Here is a 21,422-nt window from a genome sequence, read left to right on the forward strand (position 1 = left end):
ACAAAAATCACGTTATTTTTTATATATATACGAATTACGTTATTTTCTGTTTGCATACTTTATAAATTTTTCAAACAATCAGCGATAATTCTGTTGTCTTACTTGTTTTTTATTAAAATTAAGTTCCACGGTTGGTTAGCGGTAAGTTTAACTATTTACAATACTAAGACCAAATGTTCAATTCCTTACGGCGTTAGGTCGACGGACTTACAACACTAAAATCAGGGGTTTGATTCCCCTCGGTGGGCTCAGCAGATAACCCGATGTGGCTTTGCTATAAGAAAACACAAACACACACAAACACACCTTGTGGTGAACAAAGCGCAGATAGTCAAATGAGTAGTCTTATGTTAAAAGAACAACATCAAAAGTTATAAAAACTGTGGTCCTCTAAGTAACAACTAATTGTAACCCACATCAAGCTATATTTATGAATCCGTGATGATGAGAAACCCACTTGAGGTAAAGAATACTATCTTCACGAAACTTTATTTTTCCAATGTAAAATTTTATTCTATAATTTTTTAAATTACAGTGACTGATTGATATATTTTTAAAAATATTAAAATAATTTACTATTTTTTATTATTTCCTTTATGACTAACTCTGATGACGCTTATTCCATTCTTTTTTAGAAATACAAATTTCACCTCTTCGTTTTACCACCTGGAAATTTAAGTGCGAGTTATGTTAGGTTTATTAGAGTGTTTTCTCTAAATTATTTCATGGTATAGGGTTTATAAGTGTGAAAAAAAGCAAGTTAATGTAGTGTGCTGTATGAAAAATCAGCAGAAAAAGTAATAGTATACAATATAATTAATACAAATCTGTCATCAATGGAAGAAGATGGTAATAATAGTGTTACTACTTGTAGCAGAAAAATTGTTATTGATGCTTTACACGGACATCTCTTCATCTGGAATGCGAATGGTAAAAACTCAGCGAAAACAACAGTGTTCCTTTCTTCTTTTTTAAATGTATTCATATATACAAATTCTAGCCATATGGTTTGACCTAATTAGCTGTATCCATATGTTAAGCATGAAACGTAGTATTAAAAACGTTTCTAAGAGCTGGCATAAGAAGCTCCTATTTCGATTCTGTCAAGAGGCTGATGCTGGCTTCTTATTCACATGTTTAGGGTTATCACCAACCTACGAATTTAAATGGTTGATTTACTTTGGGACACTTTTTCTCAGTATATTATTTAAGGGGACATATCCTCAACAGAAACCAGAAACATTTACTGATTTAGAAGAGGGAAAATATGTCGCATATATTGACTCCTTCCAAAAACCTATATATTGTGAAATTATTTTGGGCCACTACTTTCTGTGCGCCTACTTAAACTAGTTAAAAAACCACAACTCTTGTACATAAATCAATACAGTTTAACCTGACCCTAAGTAATTAAACCTCTTAAATTTCACAATAAATAGCTTTTAAAAATAAGGAGCAAACTTCAACTGTGTGTTTCTACTGAATCCTTGGTCGGTGTCTTAAAAAATTAGTACGAAGGTGTAAGTTAAAAAGTTTAAATGTAAGGACAAGCTATGATATGGAATAAAGACACAGATTGTTATTGCTACTGGAATTAACATTTGATTTTAGGGTTTTAGAAGGTCTTGGTTATAAATGCCTTGTTCAAGGGCCTCTAACTACCAGTGATTATAATATATGGTGTTTATTTTAAGACCAAGTATACAGTTTATATTTCTAATTTTAGAAAATTAGACACTATGAAATTAACTGAATTGATTAAAGAAAGGTATTGGAGAAACTGGCATTAAAAGAAATTTATCTCTAGCATAACATATAAGCAGTGAAGGACCATTTCTCCTGAGATGCTGTCCTTGTACACACACCAATATGCTAAACATTTAAATCAACCATTTATTTTTGTTTATGAATTGGTGGTAATGGCAGGCAAGATTCTATTTACAGAAATAAAGAGTAAAAGAACACCATGTCTGTTATAATTTTCTATAGAAGTTTGATAATACCTTATGTTCAAAAGATATCAATTTACTTAAAAAACTTCAGAAAGGATTCCAAAATGATTCCTGGTTTAGAATAGTTCAAACATTTATACTTTGAAGAGACACCAATATTTGATTTTGTTTTCCCTGAAGTGTAACAGAAATATAAATATATATGTAACATGTTTAGAATTTTTGGGGTTTTGAAGGAATTAACCCTGCTGGACTGGTGATGAAAACATTTCCTTTTGATAATTGTTAATTTTTAGAAATGTTTGGCAGAGAACATATGTGATAAATGTTTGAACTATTGCAGTTGAGATTTTTTTTATCAGTGCTTTTTTAACAGTAATGAGACCATTTGGTCCATTTAGATTATTTAATTATTTTTCAACCACTTTACTCCAAGCTGCACATAGAAAACCATTTTTTATATCTGAACAAGGTCTCTTAAAATACTTATCCAATCTTGATTTCATGTTTTAGCTTCTTTTATTGCTAAAAGCAAAAAATAAACCATGAGCTGACCACCCTTTAAGAAAAGTAACAGGGCTTTAAGTGGCTGAGAAGGGACTAGTGGTTAACATGGTAAATACATGTTGGACATGAAAAACTGGCATTAAGTTGGATTTTTGTGAAAACAAAATTACTTGTTTATATGCTTGATATACATGATAACAAATAATGGTTTGTAAGCTGTTAGTAAGTTGTTGATAGTTGTTTTGAAAATATTTCAAGTAACATGCTAAAGATGATTCATGTAACATAATGTTTGAGGACATGGAACCTGTTGGTCCATCTTGGTTGTTCCATCCTCTAAGCTACAGTAATTAAAGATGATAAATTCTTAAAGCCAGCTTTTATTGTTGATTTACTTATCAAGCTTTCTCTTAAACTCATTTAAATTTACTGCTTCTACAGTATCCAAAGCCAACCACCCTGTTAGAAAAATAAAACTGTCTTAGCTGAAGATGACTTCTACCCTGCCAAAATTTATATTTGTGTCACCTAGTTTTACTGTTGTCACTGTTAAATATGAAAAAGATGATATGTCAACACCATAACCAGATCCTCCCTAACTCTTCTGTTTTAAAAAAACAAACAATTTGATAGATTTCAGCCACTCCCAGTATGACAACCCCTCCATCCCAGGTTCCATTCTGGTTACATTTTTTTTAATTGTTTCCATCATTTTAATGTTTTTCCTGTAGTAAGGAGCCTAAGTTGTGGTTATTGATATGTGACTTTATCTTCCAGTCAATCAGTACTATGTTTAATAGAGAATAATATGACCAGAACTGTACTTATTAAACAAAAATGGTGAGATTGTATGGTTTGGTGGGTAAAAGCCTTTTCACTGCTTCCTTATCTGAGAGTCTTTTGTAACCAAATTCTGGTGTTACCAGCTGCAAGTGAAGCCAAGTTATGATCACACATTGGCTTGAGAATAACATAAATAAAACCAAACATAAGTAACAAACAATGCAGGACAAGATTAATAACAAAGGTCTATTTGACCTTTGACAACCTTTTGTGATGTCAAGGTTTTATCATTTTCTGGTTATTGTATTTTGTATTTGAAATATTCATTTAAATTAAGTTTGTTCGTATAGAGTCTGTCTTTTATTTTTGAGTTATTAACAAGTGACCATGGTTCTTGTAGATATTGTAATTACTGTTTGATTTCCTGTTTTTCTTACCAGAAAGTACAGAACAGACTTATTAATTTGTTTCGTGTATAAACATATTTTGTTTTTTTATTATTGTTGTTATTGTATATAATGAGCAACCTTATCAGAAAAATTTATTTTTCCAGTTAAAACTTACCTTTATTTGAGGTGCTAAATCATGATCCTCACAAAAAATACATTCTTGGTAGAAAACAGAAATATAATTCTAGCATAAGACTTATTATATTATATATGTAAACAAATTAAAATATAATTAGTCCCAGAAATAAAATAAATCAATGTTGTTCATGTTTTGAAAAACTTGTATAGTTTCACAACACTTCTTTATACCAACATATCTCAACTAAATCTCTAATGTAAAATACCTCACTGAAGTTAACCACACTTTGATATTTTTTATTATTTGACAGATGTGAGTTTGATTCGCAGGGAATATAGAATCGTTGGTAATCTGGTTGGATCTTTGCCACGACAACCATTTCAGAATAGTCAGTTGGGATTACCTCTTCAGCTGCTTGCAGAAGAAGCCATGTTGTTAATTGAGAAAGGTGCTTCATTGCATTCAGTTAGTTTGTATGAACATCACTGTTAATGTATTTTTTAGATATTAAAAGAAAATATTATTATGGATACTCTTGTATGGAATCTCGTATATTTTCTGTAGTACCTTCTTTATTATAGCAGACTTTGTAACCCTTGGGGAGTGTTTAATATTTATTTTTCAAAAAATGTGAAAGAATGTGCATTCTTATATATTTAAAATGAGACCAAGAAGAAACTAGATTTGAGCTGCTATGGATTTTTTAACAAAATGTTTGATCATATTATAATTCAGACTAAATAATTTAAAATATTCCCTCCATAAACCAAATATTAGGGAAACAGAAACTTGATTATAGCAAAGAAAACTAATTATTTTGTTTAATGTAAGAAATTGCTGTCATTCACAACATTGAAGTGAAGTTGCTGTTGTGTTCACACTTAAACACAAACAGTATAACCCCTCAAAAGAACTTGTATCTTCCACACTCCCTTTTGTTAAAAAATGTGACACACTATGTGTGTGTGTATGTGTGTGTCTATATATATAACAGTTTAATATAGTAATTAGTTGTTAAACCCAACAGATGAATGTTACAAATTAAAATGCATAAATAACAATTCAATATAGTAATTAGTTGTCATTAAACCATGTAGATACATGTTATAAATTAAAACTTATAAATAACAATTTAATATGGTAATTAGTTGTCATTAAACCATGTAGATACATGTTATAAATTAAGTTATAAATAACAATTTAATATGGTAAGTTTCTTTGAGAATTTATGATTATTGTATAATTTAATGATATATTTTTATAATGTTATAAATTATACTTTACCCAACTGGCTGATAGTTGTCTTTTAGCATTGATTGTATCTATGAAAATAATTCATTTATCAGTATTGTAATTTTCAGTCATTATTGTTTTATGTAATTTTTTCTATTTAGGCTTTGTTCTTTTGTCTCCGCCATTAACAATGTTGCATTTAAAATTTTATTAGACAACTGTTATGAACAAATGTCAGTAGACTCAAATAATTACATTTTTCTCTCTATGTACTAGCAATGTCATTACCATCTTAGGTACTAGTTTTGTTGTTACCATCTCAATTACTTTCTATGTTGTTACCATTTTAAGGATTAGCTGCTGTGATACTGTGTTCACTCGTTTATTATGCCTCTCCATTTTTCTTTAATACTCGTGTGTTTATAGCTGTTTTTAATTGTGATTAATAAAAATTTTAGAGTAAATAAAGTAAATCAGTAACTGACAAGATGTGTTGTTTATTACCCAAAGAAACTGCCATATTTGAAGTAAAGATATAAACAAAAAAAACGGTTCGTGATCTGTGAGCTTACAACATTTATATCCAACTGTACAAGCTGTGAGTGAGTAGAATTGATTTATTATTTGAGTCTTAGTACATTGTACATTAGTGTTAAATGGTGTAGCTGATATGTATATGATTTTGATTCTTTATCTGCTTCTAATATATGCTAGGTTGTGCAGAGGTGCTGGTAAATAAAAGACTTGAAGGAAAGCCCACAAAGGAAGAAAAGGAATTATTCCATAGATTACGTGAAGACCTGTATCACCAACAGGTTGGTAACAGTGTGATACAGCTGATCTCGAGTGCTACACTTTATGTATATTAGTTGTTTATTGTAGTAGGATATGATGTAAAATATGTCTTTATGAAGACATTGTTATTTAGTGTATAAAAAAAAATGTTGGTTTTATGTTTCTTTAGACAATGGATGCTCTTTGTTCTACACATGGACCAGTCTGGCTCTTCTGTGCATGTCATAATGTTTTAACAAGATTACTGTTTATTATCAGTTTAGTATAAACCTGATTATGGATCCAGATTAATCCAGTAAAGGATTTGGAAATTCAAATTTTTTACTCTAAATATTTAATTAAAAATTCCCATTTTCTATGTACAACATACTTGTAACATGTACTGAAGTTAGCTAAATATTGTGAAAATACATCTGATACTTTAAGAGCTATAGTGTATATGATGATTACACAATGATTACGAGATTGTCAAGTTATGAGCCTGACTCTTTAGACTTAATTAGCACATCCCATGTTTCAAGTTGGACAATTGTAAAAATGTACTTTACCTACTGTTTCCCCTCGGTGTGGATTCCTGTACGTGGTGAGGGGACCTCCCAGGGAAGGTTCTGTTCTATCTGGTTACCTTCTCTGGGATCTAAACATCCACCCACGTGTTTGCCTTTGCGTGGCGACCCATGAAGGGGAGGAGAGGATCCTGGTGGTTGAGGGGTCCAACCCTAACACACCACTTTGGCCTCGAATTCCTGTAGACGGGCGGCCTTTGGGTGGCCCCCTTGGGTCAATCGGCTGGTCCACTTGGGCTAGAGTCAACCAAGTACCAGTGTTGGAAGTTCTCAACAGGTGTTGTGGACATTGTGCCTGATGCTGGTGTTTGGGTATAGTGCTCACAAAACCCTGGCATTGCTGCATTGTCCTTGCGTGACTTTGTAGTGTGTCCCCTTGTAGGGCTCCATGGTGGGTGGGGTCAGTGGGTACCGAAATTTTTTCTTTTACCTATGGATCCTCTAAAAAATTTAAATAAAATTGTAAAAAAACAGTCAATGGGTAAGCGACCACGTCTTGAATACTCAGAACAGCAATCTTCAACATCAGTAACACACATACCTCATTTTCTTATATTACATTCTCTTTCGGAAAAACCTTTAGGGCAAATGTCCCCTTTTTTTATTCAAAAGGGACTAGAGGGACTTGCTGGCTCTCCAAAGTCTGTAAAGAAACATTCGATCTGGTGACATATTGGTTGAAACATCCACATTCCAACACAGTGAACTCCTCTTGAATTCAAAGGCAATTGGGGATATACCTATTGAGGTTACACCCCATGCTACCTTGAATTCTTCATGAGGAGTTATTGTTGAAAGGGATTTGAAGAACGTTCCCGAGTCAGAGATTCTCGCTGGTCTCTCCACTCAAGGAGTTTCTGCAGTGAGGCATCTCCACTGCAAAGATGGAGTTACACTGCCAACAAATACCCTCGTTTTAACATTTACTTCACCACGTGCACCTGCCACCATCAAGGCAGGTTATCTCATTTGCAGGGTTCGGTCATACATACCAAACCCTCTTGATGTTTCCAATGTCAGAGATTCGCCACTCAAAGACATCTTGTCGTGGTTCCCTGACATGTGCTCGTTGTGGAGGCAAGAACCACGATGCCTATGACTGTGACATGAACCCACATTGCGTAAACTGCAATGGTTCTCACCCCTCTTACTTTCATTCTTGCCCAAAATGGTTGGAGGAAAAAGAGGTGCAGCGTTTGAAAACAACACATAACATTAGTTATCCTGAGGCTCGGAAATTGCTGTCCACAACTCCATCTCGGACATATGCTGCTGCACTTCATTCCACAACTACAGTGGGAGTGCAGACAGATCTCTCTGTGCCTCCAAGAGAATCGTTTTCAAAACATATGAAAAGCCTTTTGACCTCCGTGGTTAAAAAGGTTGATGAATCGACTTCCACACCCATCTCTGTTCCTCCCATACCTTCCAACAAACCTCAAGATCCACGTTTTTCAGTTTCAAATACAGGCATTTCTTCTGATACATCTTTTTCTCCCACCACAAGAGACAGAACAATTATTCGTTCGCGTCCTCAGTCACTGGATTCCCCTTCCAATAACAAAAATCATCTCCTCTGGGGAAGTGCTATTATTGATGGGAGGGGCCGATCTGTAGAGCGGATGCTCTCTGATCACAATCTTTCTCTTTTCAATACTGGTTCTTCCACTTACTTTCATGCACCTAGTCAGTCCTTTACTGCTATTGATCTCTCAGTTTGCTCCCCTTCATTATTCTCCCATTTTTCATGGAGGGTTGACAGTAATCCACTAGGCAGTGATCATTTTCCGATCCTTTTGAGAGAGACTGGCCGTGGTCGATGCCACCCTACTGGCGTGCCCAGTGGAAGCTGGATCAGGCAGACTGGTCCACTTTCACTGCTCTCACAGAACTTGATCCTGCCATCGTGAATCAGCCATCAATAGACGACTGTGTGGCAGCAGTAACTGACTGTATTATACAAGCAGCTGCTCAGTTTATTCCTAAAACCTCCACGCGTTTTTCATGATATCCTCGTCCATGGTGGAATCCTGCTTGCCACTTGGCACGGAAGGCTCAAAAATGGGCCTGGGATACTTTCCGTAGATATCCCACACTTTCAAACCGGGTTGCTTTCCAGCGGGCCCATGCACATGCTAGGTGGGTAAGACGTCAAAGCCAGAAGGAATCTTGGATTAAGTTCACAACCAGCATATCTTCTACCACCAGTTCCAAGATCATATGGGACAGGATTCGAAGGTTAATGGGCACTACAATTCTGTCCCCTCTTGATCTTACTCTCTGATGGTCAGGAAGTGACTGATGTTGAACATCGCTAACACTCTAGGTGAAAGCTTTTGCGGGTATCTAGCACTTCTGCTTGTTCCTCCATCTTCGTGGCCATCAAGACTCGGGCAGAGCGATCACCTCTTTCCTTTCGAACTGTTTCTTTGACTATAATTGTCCCTTTACCCTGGTGGAACTAAAAATGGCCCTTCATCGGTCTGCCAGTACGTCTATTGGACCTGATGATATTCATTATGACATGCTGCACCATCTATCTCCTGCTTCTCTTGATGTCCTTCTGATTGTTTTCAACCGGATCTGGCAGGAGAATGTTTTTCCTGATGCCTGGCGCCAGGCTATTATTTTACCTTTATCTAAGCCAGGGAAAGATCCCAAGATTCCTTCAAACTACCGTCCAATTGCTTTGACGAGCTGTCTCTGTAAGACATTAGAAAGGATGGTTAATGCTCGCCTTGTTTATTTCCTTGAATCAAGCAACCTCCTCTCACCCACCCAGTGTGGGTTCCGTCGACAGCACTCCACCACAGACCACCTAATTCGTCTTGAAACATCTATCAGATAAGCCTTTCTCAACCGCCAACATCTTGTATCAATATTCTTTGACATAGAGAAGGCTTACGACACAACATGGAGGTATGGCATTTTGCGAGACCTCCATACATATGGGTTACGTGGCCATCCACCCATGTTCATTAAAAAATTTTTAATGGACAGGAGATTCCAAGTTCATGTGGGTTCGACACTTTCCCGTTCTTTTGTACAGGAACTTGGAGTCCCTCAAGGCTGTGTATTGAGTGTTACACTCTTCAGTATAAAGATAAATGCCATCACTGAACAACTCCCTCTCACTGTTGCGAATGGGCTGTATGTCGACGACTTTCACATCTCATGTCAGTTGTCAAACATGAGATATATTGAGTGGCAACTACAAACCGCCCTCAATTGTGTACGGAAGTGGACTCTGGCGAACAGCTTTAATTTCTCTCTCTCCAAAACTGTATGCATGCACTATTGCCATCGACGGGGTATTCACCCTGATCCTGAACTTCATATCGGTGAAGTTTTGCTGCCAGTGGTCCCGGAGACCAAGTTCTTGGGGCTTATCTTTGATCGTAAACTGACCTTTATACCACACTTAAAGCAGCTTCAGGTCAAATGCACAAGAGCACTGAACATCCTCCGTGTTCTCTCTTCTACCAGTTGGGGGGCAGATCGCTGTTCAATGTTAAAGGTATATCGTGCTCTTATTAGATCGAAACTCGATTATGGATCAATGGTCTATGGCTCTGCCAGACCCTCGCCTTAAAGATGTTGGACCCCATTCATCACCAGGGACTTCGACTCTGCACTGGGGCTTTCCTTACCTCTCCAGTTCAAAGTATATACATTGAATCTCATGAACCTTCTCTACACCTTTGCCATTTGCAACTATCTTTACAATATACTTTGAAACTTCATTCCTTACCAAAGCATCCCACCTGGAAATGTGTTTTCCTTCCTCGGTGGGCAGTACTTTTTCAGAACAGATGATCTGTCATTGCTCTGTTTGGCCTTCGCATCCGGGCAAATTGGATGAATTGGGTCTGTCCTTGGATAACATTGCAGATTCCACAGGTTGGCCCATCCCACCATGGCTTATTACAGCCCCCAAATGTGACCTTTCTTTCAGTCACCTAATAAAGGCAGATACTCCAGATTGGAAGTACCGTCTTTTATTCAATGAATATCTTTCAATCATTTAGTTCCCATTTATACAGATGGTTCCAAATCAGGTAATTCAGTGGGCTCTGCTATGGTTTGCTATGGGTCAGTAGTTGCGCACAGAATCCCTTCTACAGCTTCTGTGTTCACTGCTGAACTGTATGCCATATCTCTTGCCCTGGATCATATTGCAGCTGAGCAGTACTCCAACTGCACTATTTATACTGATTCGCTTAGTTCTATACTTGCCTTGGAATCGCTACACGTTAGCTCACATCCTATTCTCGCTGATATTCGAAACCAACTGGCCCATTTCTCATTAGCAGCTACTTCAATCCAGTTTTTCTGGATACCAGGCCATGTTGGTATTCGTGGGAACGAGCTTGCAGACATGGCAGCTAAATATGTCTGCTTCAGCACCATCACTCCTATGCCTATTCTGTACATGGACTATGGTGTTGTCTTCAAGGCTCGGCTCTGTGCCAGCTGGCAGTCCACTTGGAGTGAGCAACGTGACAACAAACTTTTTCAAATCAAACCCAAAATTGGACTTTGGCCATCTAGCTTCCGTAAAGTTCGGAAGGAGGAAGTTGTTCTCACTAGGCTACGCATTGGTCACAGTTTTTTAACTCATCATTTTCTTTTATCTGGAACTGATACACCAATGTGTAGTTTGTGTAACACTCAAATCACTATCAGCCACATTTTACTTTCTTGCTATCATTACAATTCTCAATGACGGCAATATTTTAAACATATTTTTTCCCAGGGTCAGTCTGTAACATTGGACAGAGTTATTGGTGATGGTGACTCTGTCCACCTTGATAATGTTTTTAATTTTTAATGGCCATTAATCTTTTATAATGTTGCATATTTATTCTCATTTAAGTGTTGCATATTTATTCATTACACCTTTTAATTGTGGTTCCTTTTTTAGTTGTCCTGGTTTTAGTCTCTCTCCTTCAATTTGACATTGGACAATGGCCAGAACATTAAATAACTTCGACACCAGGACTGGAAAGGCCAACTTCAGGTGACTAACGCTACTGTTTGAACTATCCGTTTGAACTACCCAGAACCAGGACTGGAAAGGCCAACTTCAGGTGATAGTTGTCCTGGCTTCCTGGCAGTTGTTATTATACTTTGAAGACTGCTGCATATCATTTCACACTTTTACTACTTAACTTTTTGGAGTACTGGCCATATTGACTCATAACCCGGGAACCAGGACTGGAAAGACCAACTTCAGGTGACTGACGGTGGTTCTTGAACTTACCTGTTAGTCTTCCTGGCGGGTTATGATCATTACCTTTTTGCTAGAGTAAATACCTTACAACTTCTTATACTCTGCCTTCTATCTTAACATTGTAGACCAGGTGTCAACATTGGCTTTATACTTTTTTGTTTTACCTTCATTTCCATTTATGTCTATTACTACATTTATTTATTTATTTTTTTATTTTTTTTTTTTTTACCGAATGTCTGGCGCAGATAGCCTCGCTGCTTTGTGCCATAAAACACCAAATCAATCAATCAGTCAAAACCTACTGTTTATTACACATCAGAAGTTGTCATCTGTCTACGTAATAACTGTTACACTCGGTGCTTGTGTTGCAACAAGAAACCAGTATAATATTAATGTTTAAAGCTAACAACATATCCTTACCAGTTTTAAAACTGTGTATTCATGCTTTTCTCTCTAACAACATTTAACCCAATTGTTTGGGGAGTGCAGCTTTAACCAGTTAAATAGAAACAAAAATGTGATTTGTGAGTCACTGAATAAGGCTTAGTTTATTTATAAGTTGTTTTGAATACTTCTTCTCACTACAACTGAACTATTGATGCTGTGTGTCTACAGTTTGTGAGGTTTCAGATAGAAGTGTATATGTTAGAACACTGTATGCCATTAGTAACAGTTAGCTGTACATCTTGTGATAGGATAAGATCTCATTTGTACTTAGTAATAAAGTCATCTAATAAAGTTTAAATATCTCCTCAGAGATATATTTTTAGTGTTGTCTATGTTTATAGACATATTTACTTCATGCATTTCTATCATACACTGGGTTTTGGTTAATGTGTAAAGAACTTTATCACTTCCTCTAGTACAAGGTTGGTAAAATTACTATCGGTTATTCTCACTTCTGTCTGGGGGAAACCTGTAATTGAAATGTTGTACATAAATACTTTATTTCTTACAGTTTTAATTTCAAGACTATATGTTTAATGTTTGTTCACCATCACAATTTCTTTTAGTGTTTGTTTATTCTTTTAAATAAAATTTTGTGTATGTTGACAAGAAACTAATGTTTTAAATTTATCTTAGTATAATATAGTTATAGTGTCATTGTTTGTTCAAAATAAACTTGAAACCTAATCCCCAAAACAAAGTAGGTTTCAGAAAAGCTGCAAACATATGTTTTTAATAGTTGACTGTTTGAAAATGTTCAAACTTGATCCTGTGATGTTGTTGTCACTGCTTTATATTTACACCAATGCTTGTTAATAACATACTTAAACCATGGTCTTAGAAGACTAGAATACCAATACTTATAGTTGTCAAACCATTGTTATTTTACAGCATGATTGTAAGCTACATGTGTTACTAGTTACTGTTCAGTTATACCATATCTGTTGTATGTAAAACATTTGGGCACATTCTTTGTTTTGTATTCTCTGCTGTGGTTGAATCAGTTTTTATGATAGTGAAGTTTTTATACATAAAGAAAGTTTCTTGTCAACAAAAACCTAATTCATTCACTGAAACAACTTGATGGTTTTATTTTTTTTTCAGTATATGAGTGTTGAACACACAGTTAATCTGAACAGACCTGTGTTTTTTCGTATTTATGTGTGTTATGTACACTTTAAACAAAACGTATAAACCAAAATGTCTAGTTATATTTGACTTGTGGTTTTGAGATGAATAAGTGGTTCAAGTGCATCTAGGTGTGTGTTTCTAGGAATATAAAAATAAGACACCAGTTGTTATAATGTTGCAGTTAGAACAAGATAAAACCTACACTTAGTAGTGTGAGCAGGTTAGCTCTGTTGTGGGTACATTTTTTTATATCTATTTAGAAAAACGTTATTGGTAAACCTTGTGTACTTCATGTACTATCTGTTTTTTTTTTTTACTTCTATAAAGTTGGTTTTATATGAACATGGCATAGAATAAGTAGTTTCATTTTTTTACCTGCTTTTATTTTCCATAGTCCAACCTTTACAGAAATGAAAGAAAACAAACAATAATTTCAATGGCAGATCGTATTGTGGAAGGGAAAAGAAAAAGATTACTGGACAAACTTCAAGGCAAACAAAGGAAGAAAAAACAAAAGAAAAGTCCTTCAGTTGAAACTCACAAGAACGATGGAAGTGGAAACTCCACAGTGATTAAAGAACATGAGGAACTAGACAAAAATGCTGTCATTGAAGAAGAAATCAATAAAATTCGTAATTTTTCTGCTGATAGTTGTATGGTACAAATATTTACAGGTGTGTGAAGTTTGTTTTTAATACATATGTTTATACAGATTGTCATTGTTCAGATGATACTTATTTGTTGAGTAAAAGAAAGCAAGCAGATGGATTGATATTAGAGTATTACATGTACATTGTTTTTCTTAATGAGTATCAGTTGTGAATAATATATTTTTACATCCTATGTATGTAGTTCTTTTGATTAACCCAGGCACACCAGAGGAGAGGTAGTAATAATTGAATTACAATTACTATAAAATATTAAACAGTTTTACTTAATAAAAAATTACTGTATTGTACATACAGAAATGTGAAATCCTAATTAAATGTTTTTTTAGGTTTACTACAAAATTATAAGATGAACTTATGATTTGAATGTTTCATATCGAAACCAATATATACATAATATGAATGCACAAGAAACGTTTTAACAGTGCATCATTGAATTTTGACAAAGAATGGTAGTCCCTGTATTGTGTCTGGCAAAATTAGTTAGTTGCACATAAAAATATTAGGGAAGGGTGTTCCCCACAGCTCCTGAGAATTTTTGTAGAGAATATCTTGTAGATATTAGATGGTATGCTATGGTTAGGAGATTTAGATAACCAAAACTGAATGAAAGGATTGTTATATGGTGTGTTTTATAAACCAATAAAACTGAGAAGTTTGTTTAAAATTAAAAGTTTAAACTTTTCTTTCATTTTTTTAAGGATTATGAATGAAGTGGAATTGAACTAATAGAAAAAATCATTTATATTTTGTCTAAGAATATGATAACAAATATTTTGTATAATTTATTACTTGAAACTGTTGGTACTTGGTGAAACTTTGTCATAACACAATTGAAGAAAAAACAAAGACAGTTGTATGTTCCACAAGAGCTTCGTGTATTGACGACCAATGTTCAGGTACAGATTCTGACACCTTTATGGCAAAACCATGGGCATGAATAAATGAAGTCTTTGTGAAACAATCAGTTGTCTTTGTTTTTTCTTCAGATCAGTAACACTTATTTTATGTTTCATGCAAAGTACAAGTTCACATGGACTCTCCTTTCAGGGTGTCCTTGGTCGACAACTGAAGACTTGGTTAAAGCAGAATGGATATTTCCATCTACTGAAAGAGAAAAACTACGATACCATGTTTTTCAAGATCTGTGGGAAAAAGGCCATTACCTTACAAGTGGAATTAAGTTTGGATGTGATTTCTTGGCCTATCCAGGTACATTTTGCTTTTCTGTGTTTATAAATTAGGGTTTTATGTGAACATATATGAAAAAATGACAATTTATAAGTAATTACTTGAGGTGTTTTGCTGTAATCTGAGGTAGCTTGTGTATCTAATACAGCTTGACGTAGCTTGTGTATCTAATACAGCTTGACGTAGCTTGTGTATTTGACACAGCTTGACGTAGCTTGTGTACTTGACATGGATTACGTACTTATTGCAGCTAACATGTGATGGTGTTCTACCATAACATATTTACTCATTTGTTCTTACAATAGTGAAGGTATTTTTAGGATTGTAATGAAATAATGTATGTGATGAACAGAGCTGGACAGTTCGTTAAGTGACGTGAGGAACTATGTTACTTTGACTGGAGTTGTGTAAAATAACCAGTGAGATTAGTGTCTGGGATTATTAACGTTTTGTTTTATTAATCCAAGTAATAAATTTTGTCAGTGTGCTTTGTAGTTATTATTTTTAATTAATTAAAAGCCACTTAGCTTAATCAGTTAGCATTGTGACTCACAGAAATAAGAAACTGATTGAAACTAATGTTTGTCTTGGACTGATTGACTGAACTTCTGTATAAACAGTTGTTTGTAAACAGACTGAGTCTTCTGGTTCAGTGTAACTTGTTTGTAATCACTTTCATCATAAAACCAGAAACAGTGGAAGACAATGTCTGTTATTGGCCCCTGGATGGAATCTATCTACTCAGTTAGTACAGAAAGTAAATACTTTATATTGTTATAAGGTACTGCTATAGGGTATTGTTATAGGGTAATACATGTACTTAAAGATAAGATGGTAGATATATATCACAATAAATAGTACTTTATATTTGTACAACATTTATTAAAGTAAAAATTAGAGGTCTCTGAATACGTGTAGATGTCAGTCACCTATAGATGTCGGATACCCGTAGAGGCCTTTGAATTCATGTAAATGTTAAATGCCCATATAGGTCTCTAATTTCATGTAGATGTTAGAGACCCACAGAGGTCTCTGAATTCATGTAGATGTTAGACACTTGTAGAGGTCTTTGAATACTTGTAGATGTTAGACATCTGTAGAGGTCCCTGAATTAATGTAGATGTTAGACACCCGTAGAGGTCTCTGCGTGTTCACATTTTCCATATTAAATGCTAAAAACGTTTTTGTTTTTTTTTCCCTTTTTTCTTATTTTCATCTTTTGAAGCTCTACTCAAATAAGTGATTGAGTCTAACAACACAAAATGCATATTTTTCTTTATGTTCATTGGTCTGAAGAATTTGGCCAACAGTGTATATGTGTGATTAGAATTACACCAAACTTAAATATGTGTATGTTGTTAGAATTACATCAAACTTAAATATATATGTGTTGTTAGATGATTAAAAATTACTTAAGCATACTGTTTTAATTTCCTAATTTTGGAGTGTTACATGATTACAGGTTGTCCATTGTAAAAAACTAAATATTATAATAGTAACCATCACTGTGTATACACATTTAGAAGTTAATTAAACACAGTATAAATATGTGGTCTGAATACAGACATGTTAGACAACTATAGGCCCTTCATAAAATTTAAATTGTTAAAAATTTCATAAATATTTGATAAAATGATTTTAACAAAAGTGTATTTTGTTTGGTGTCTTAAACCAATATGTGAATACACTCAAAAGTAGGTGGGACAGGGGGGTTGTCCATGAATATAACACTATATATATATATTTTTTTTTTTTTTTGGTACACCATTTGTTGTCAGTTTATTTTATGCAGACTATATAAATATATGATTTTGGTCAAAGTTATTTCTAGTTTGTACTTACTGATAAACATAATTATTAAATATTGTTTGAACTAATTATTGACAATTTTAAAATGTTTCACTGAATTATTTGGCTTGATCCCATTAAAAAGCAAACAATGTATGTAGTACCTGTTTTTATTCTGTGGTTTTATATTTTTAGCTTATCTTCCCATCCATCTTGAGTCAAAATTCTGACACCCCCCCCCCATTGCCACTTTCTGAGGCACGTGTCAAGATTGGTGACAATGACCCAGATATTCACCAGTTATAAATAGACACATACGCACATACAGACAGTTCATTAGTTGCAAGTTGACACACAAACACAGAAAGATTCACCAGTTATAAGTAGACACACACTTTTTTCTAAATAATGGTTTGGATCTGAAGTAATGTATACATAATTTTGTTGAACAAGTGGTGGTGTTGTCTGTAACAATAAAGTGTGTGGTATATTTAAACAGTGCTGATGAATGTTGTATATTATACTATAATGGAACTTTTACATACATGATACTGAATAAACTTTTTTATTATGTGATATGCAACCCCCAACTTTACTAGGTTTTTATCTTTTGTGCATGTAGATTTGCAATAGGAGTCATGATTTTTCCATTTTGTCTCCGTTTGCTGTCACGAAGACTTATTTTCTCCATTTGCAGGGTGCAAATATGACATCATGAATACGTCACACGCGGATGTTATGCACTGGCGCCATCTATACAAATATGAAAGTACTGCTTGTTTTATGTCCATATTCGAAGGATGTGGATGGATCTTCACCAAAATAAACAAAATTTCAGTTTTGCATTTTATGGTTTTTATTAGTATTTTTGCAGTGTTTTTTGCCACTACTTTGCCCCTGTTGATGAATCTTCACCAAATTTGACAAAAAGGTTTGTTGGGTCCATAAGGAGATGCATGCAAATTTACTGTTTCACATTTTGTTTTGATAGGCGTTTTGTATGTTTGTTTGTTTTTTAAATATATATACAGGAAACAACTTTTCACTTCCTAATATAACTTTTTATTAATCAAATATGACATTCTACATATGTCTTGTCAATAGTAGATAGGGACAGTGGGAATCTCTTTAATCCATTCATGCGCGTCACTAATTAGATGACGAGGCATTTGGCTATCGATATTATACAATTACCCAATTTTACGTCAGGGTCGACGGTATCGACAGATGCCGATAGTGAAAGCGCAAGGGATTACGACTTACGAGTTCGTTGTTGTGTTGCGGGTGGTATTTGCCTTACCAGGCGTGGTGTGCTTCATTATTCGCCTTCCACAACACATCTAGGGTGTACAGCATCGTACGTCGCACAAGAACTCTTCAAAATACTTTGATCTTATGTCCAGGTCCGCCAGTACTTCCGTGTTTCTAGGATACCAGGCACCGCGGGCACCAATTGGTAAACCGTGGAAAACAATAGAAGTTGCACCAGTTAGATCTTTAATTTGTGGTGCGAGCTCTTCATAGCGGGCGACCTTGGAATTGTATGCTTCCTCTAGGTAGCTATACATGAGTTCATATCGGACTGTCACATCAACAACCACCGCTTTATCCTCATGGTGGAAGATCAGATCCGGTCTCCGACTTTCACCATTGCCTGTCTCAATGGTGGGTTCTTTGAGTACTTTCCACCCTTTACTTACACATATACTAAATGGTCACAGATCTTATTGTGACGCCGTGACCTCATAGATTTTAATTTAGGACATTGACCACTAAGATGACATATGGCCTCTCTCGGGGCAGAGCAACCCCAGCATTTAGCAGCTTCTTTGCTCGTACTCAAATTCCCTCGACTGAGGGCTTCCCGTGTGGGATATACATTTGCCCTTAGAGCAAGACACTTCACCCAGTGGTGGTCCTTCATTCCCACTGGTTTAGGTAACCAGTGGTTGGCAGATCTTGAGCCTTTGAAGAGATTTACACCGTGCCCTTGCAGGGCAAGACCTTCCCAGCGCTTCCTTTCCATATCTCTCCAATTAGAATGATATGTTCCAGAAGTCTGTTCGGGCTTAGGGATCGAAAGTCCCGCTTTTAAAGCGATTCCTTGGATGTTTTCAAGTAAGTTATCAGTTTTGGCTATGTGAGCTATAGTTTTGTCCATTGAATGGACATGTCTTAATCCTGTCTTGATCTTAAGCGTTGGAACCAGAGATTCCAACATGACAAGTGCTAGGCCACTGTCTTTGTAACGGGAATAAAGTAACCCGTCGGCCGTGCAAGGCGGAAGATGACACCAGCTCTTCACGGTCTTTTTAATTAAGTTATCCAGATCTCTTAACATTCTACCACTCGAAGCTCCCAATTCGAGTTGGTAAAGGAGCCGCGGTACCGCAAATCGGTTGAGAATCTCAACACGTTGGTGTGGTTTTAGCGGTACCCTTGAGATGTTATCTATCCATTTCTCGAGGAGAGGAAGTACAGGCTCGCTGTACACCCCGGCTCATGGACAGACATTGGCCCCTAAGTAACGGTAAGATTGTTCGGGTCCGATCATCGGGAGTCCTTCGCCATTAACTGTCCATGGTGGACAATTGTTGACGGTAAAGGTCTTACTGGACCCCCTAATCAGCATACCGGCACTCTTTGAGATGTTTAGTGAGAGGCCGTTACCCGAACAGTAATCGTTCACGGTGTTTTAACATTTCCTGAAGGCTAGCATGATCTTTCGCCAGCACTGCCATATCATCGGCATATGCTAGTCTAGAAACTGGATCCAGCTTCCTATCTAGCGATATGCCTCGGCCAACCTCTTCTTGTATAATATCGATAGCCAAATGCCTCGTCATTTGGCTATAAGAGAGTCATAGTTACTCCCGCCGTTTACCCGCGCTTGGTTGAATTTCTTCACTTTGACATTCAGAACACTGGGCAGAAATCACATTGCGTCAGCACCGTGATAACTTTTTATTAATCATGAATTTACATAACTTCCGTTCAAGATATGGGTACCCCAGCTAATACTATTAACTTGAGTAAAAACTAATTTATGTAAACGAATTACTGTATACAAATGTGAGCTTCACTTTTGACATTTTTTGTGTTATTTATTGTTAGTAACTACTAATTTATTTCATGTGTGTTACAGGTGATCCACTACGGTATCATGCGCTTTACATCGTTGTCTGCATACTTCCTTCAAAACATTTTACACCCATGGATTTAATTGTTTATGGAAGACTTGGAACACAAGTGAAAAAAACTGTCATTCTTGCCTCCTACACCTCTGATAACACGCTACAATATATTTCTTTAAAATGGAGAAATTAATTAAACAGTTTATTTGTAAATAACGTGAGAAATTTTTTTAATTAATTTTAGATGTTTTCTAGTATGTCTTGACCGAAGGATGGATGTTATGAACACGTGACTTTCACTCTGACGGTCAAGGGCTCGAATCCTTTCAGCTCAGCGGTAGTTATAATGTAACGGTCAAGTCCCTTGATTTGTTGGTAAAGGGAGTTCAAGAGTTGACGGTGTGTAACGTTTAGTACCAATTTTTACTTCCTAGCTAGGAAGGAACACAGACAGGCCTCGAACATTTCTTGAAATTCAACAGACACAAGTCTTGACTGAAAATAAATATTACGAATTAGTTATGTTTTACAATGAAAATAAAAACTACCTTAGATGTTTTTTGATGTTAAATTGTATTACACACGTGTTCATGTCTAAATCTCACGTTTATTTATTTCTGATGTATTCTTGTTAAAACATTATAACCCACTTAGTCATTAACCTGTTCAGTGCCATAGACGAGATAACTCGTCCAAGCCGATCGGTAACACAGTGCCATGGACGAGTTAATTCGTTCTCAATACTGTGTTCTCACTTTATTTTTTTTTAAAGGCATGCATTTGACCTACTTACAAATTGTTTCACTTTCGATCCAAAATGGCGTCACGAAAAAGTTACAAAATGAAGAAGCATTAGAGTTGTATTTTGAACTTGGTTCGGAGTTGCCGTAGCAGCTGAAATACTTGGCAGTCAATAGGTTAAACAACCTTTTTGTTACTAGCGTAAGAAACAGCGTTTGTTTGAAACTTCGCTAACAAAATATGCACCAAATATTTAAAGGTGATTTATCTCCAAACATTTTGATTATTTTACCATCTTCGTATTAATATGATCTGTTTTTAATTTTTTTTATCGTCGTGCACACTCAAACAAAAACTGTCTAAAGAGAGCGTAAAAGAAAAAAACATTACAGCTTACACTTGTCTTTTGGTGAGCTTATTTGGAGAGTTCTACATAAATGATATTTCATCTCGTTTCGGACTTACAACGGGGCATAATTCCCTGTGGTGGACGGAGTGAAGATTGCCTATTGTTTGCGATAAATTAATAAGAAGAGGCCATTCTTTGATACCAGCGTGTTAGGGTTAACTTGACCACAGTGTTGAAAGATACAAGAATCCTATTGTTGATTTTAAGAATTATTAAAAGTACAAAAACCAGCATTTAGATTGTTTTTCGGGCTTATGTGTATTTTATCACTTCAAGTTTTGAGTATGCCGTGCAAGATATTTACAGTTTAAGTTTA

The 21,422-nt window shown here is 35.5% G+C and overlaps 1 protein-coding gene across 4 annotated transcripts; it reads left to right on the forward strand.

The window, feature by feature from the left end:
- Positions 1-634: 634 nt before the first annotated feature.
- Tsen34 (tRNA splicing endonuclease subunit 34) lies at positions 635-20,509 on the forward strand. 4 transcript variants are annotated; one of them, XM_076478544.1, is made up of 6 exons: positions 635-930; positions 4,081-4,218; positions 5,718-5,818; positions 13,570-13,849; positions 14,894-15,055; positions 17,520-19,950. In XM_076478544.1, the coding sequence occupies exons 1-6, from the start codon at positions 837-839 to the stop codon at positions 17,744-17,746; spliced, it is 1,002 nt and encodes a 333-aa protein (XP_076334659.1). In that variant the 5' UTR covers positions 635-836; the 3' UTR covers positions 17,747-19,950. The 4 variants fall into 4 exon arrangements, with proteins under 4 accessions (XP_076334659.1, XP_076334660.1, XP_076334662.1 ...); XM_076478545.1 differs by lacking the exon at positions 17,520-19,950 and adding an exon at positions 19,968-20,509 and having other exon boundaries at positions 637-930; XM_076478547.1 differs by having other exon boundaries at positions 637-930; positions 17,445-17,581.
- Positions 20,510-21,422: the final 913 nt, after the last annotated feature.

Source organism: Tachypleus tridentatus, chromosome 13 (assembly GCF_004210375.1).
Source record: "Tachypleus tridentatus isolate NWPU-2018 chromosome 13, ASM421037v1, whole genome shotgun sequence".
In the NCBI taxonomy this organism is placed as follows: domain Eukaryota; kingdom Metazoa; phylum Arthropoda; class Merostomata; order Xiphosura; family Limulidae; genus Tachypleus; species Tachypleus tridentatus.

Excerpts from the sequence above, each read along its gene's own strand:
- Tsen34 (XM_076478544.1), top strand. The coding sequence starts at position 837 with ATGGAAGAAGATGGTAATAATAGTGTTACTACTTGTAGCAGAAAAATT. Across the intron at positions 13,850-14,893 it reads TATGGTACAAATATTTACAG|GGTGTCCTTGGTCGACAACT; the intron begins GTGTGTGAAGTT and ends CTCTCCTTTCAG. Across the intron at positions 15,056-17,519 it reads TGATTTCTTGGCCTATCCAG|GGTGCAAATATGACATCATG; the intron begins GTACATTTTGCT and ends CTCCATTTGCAG.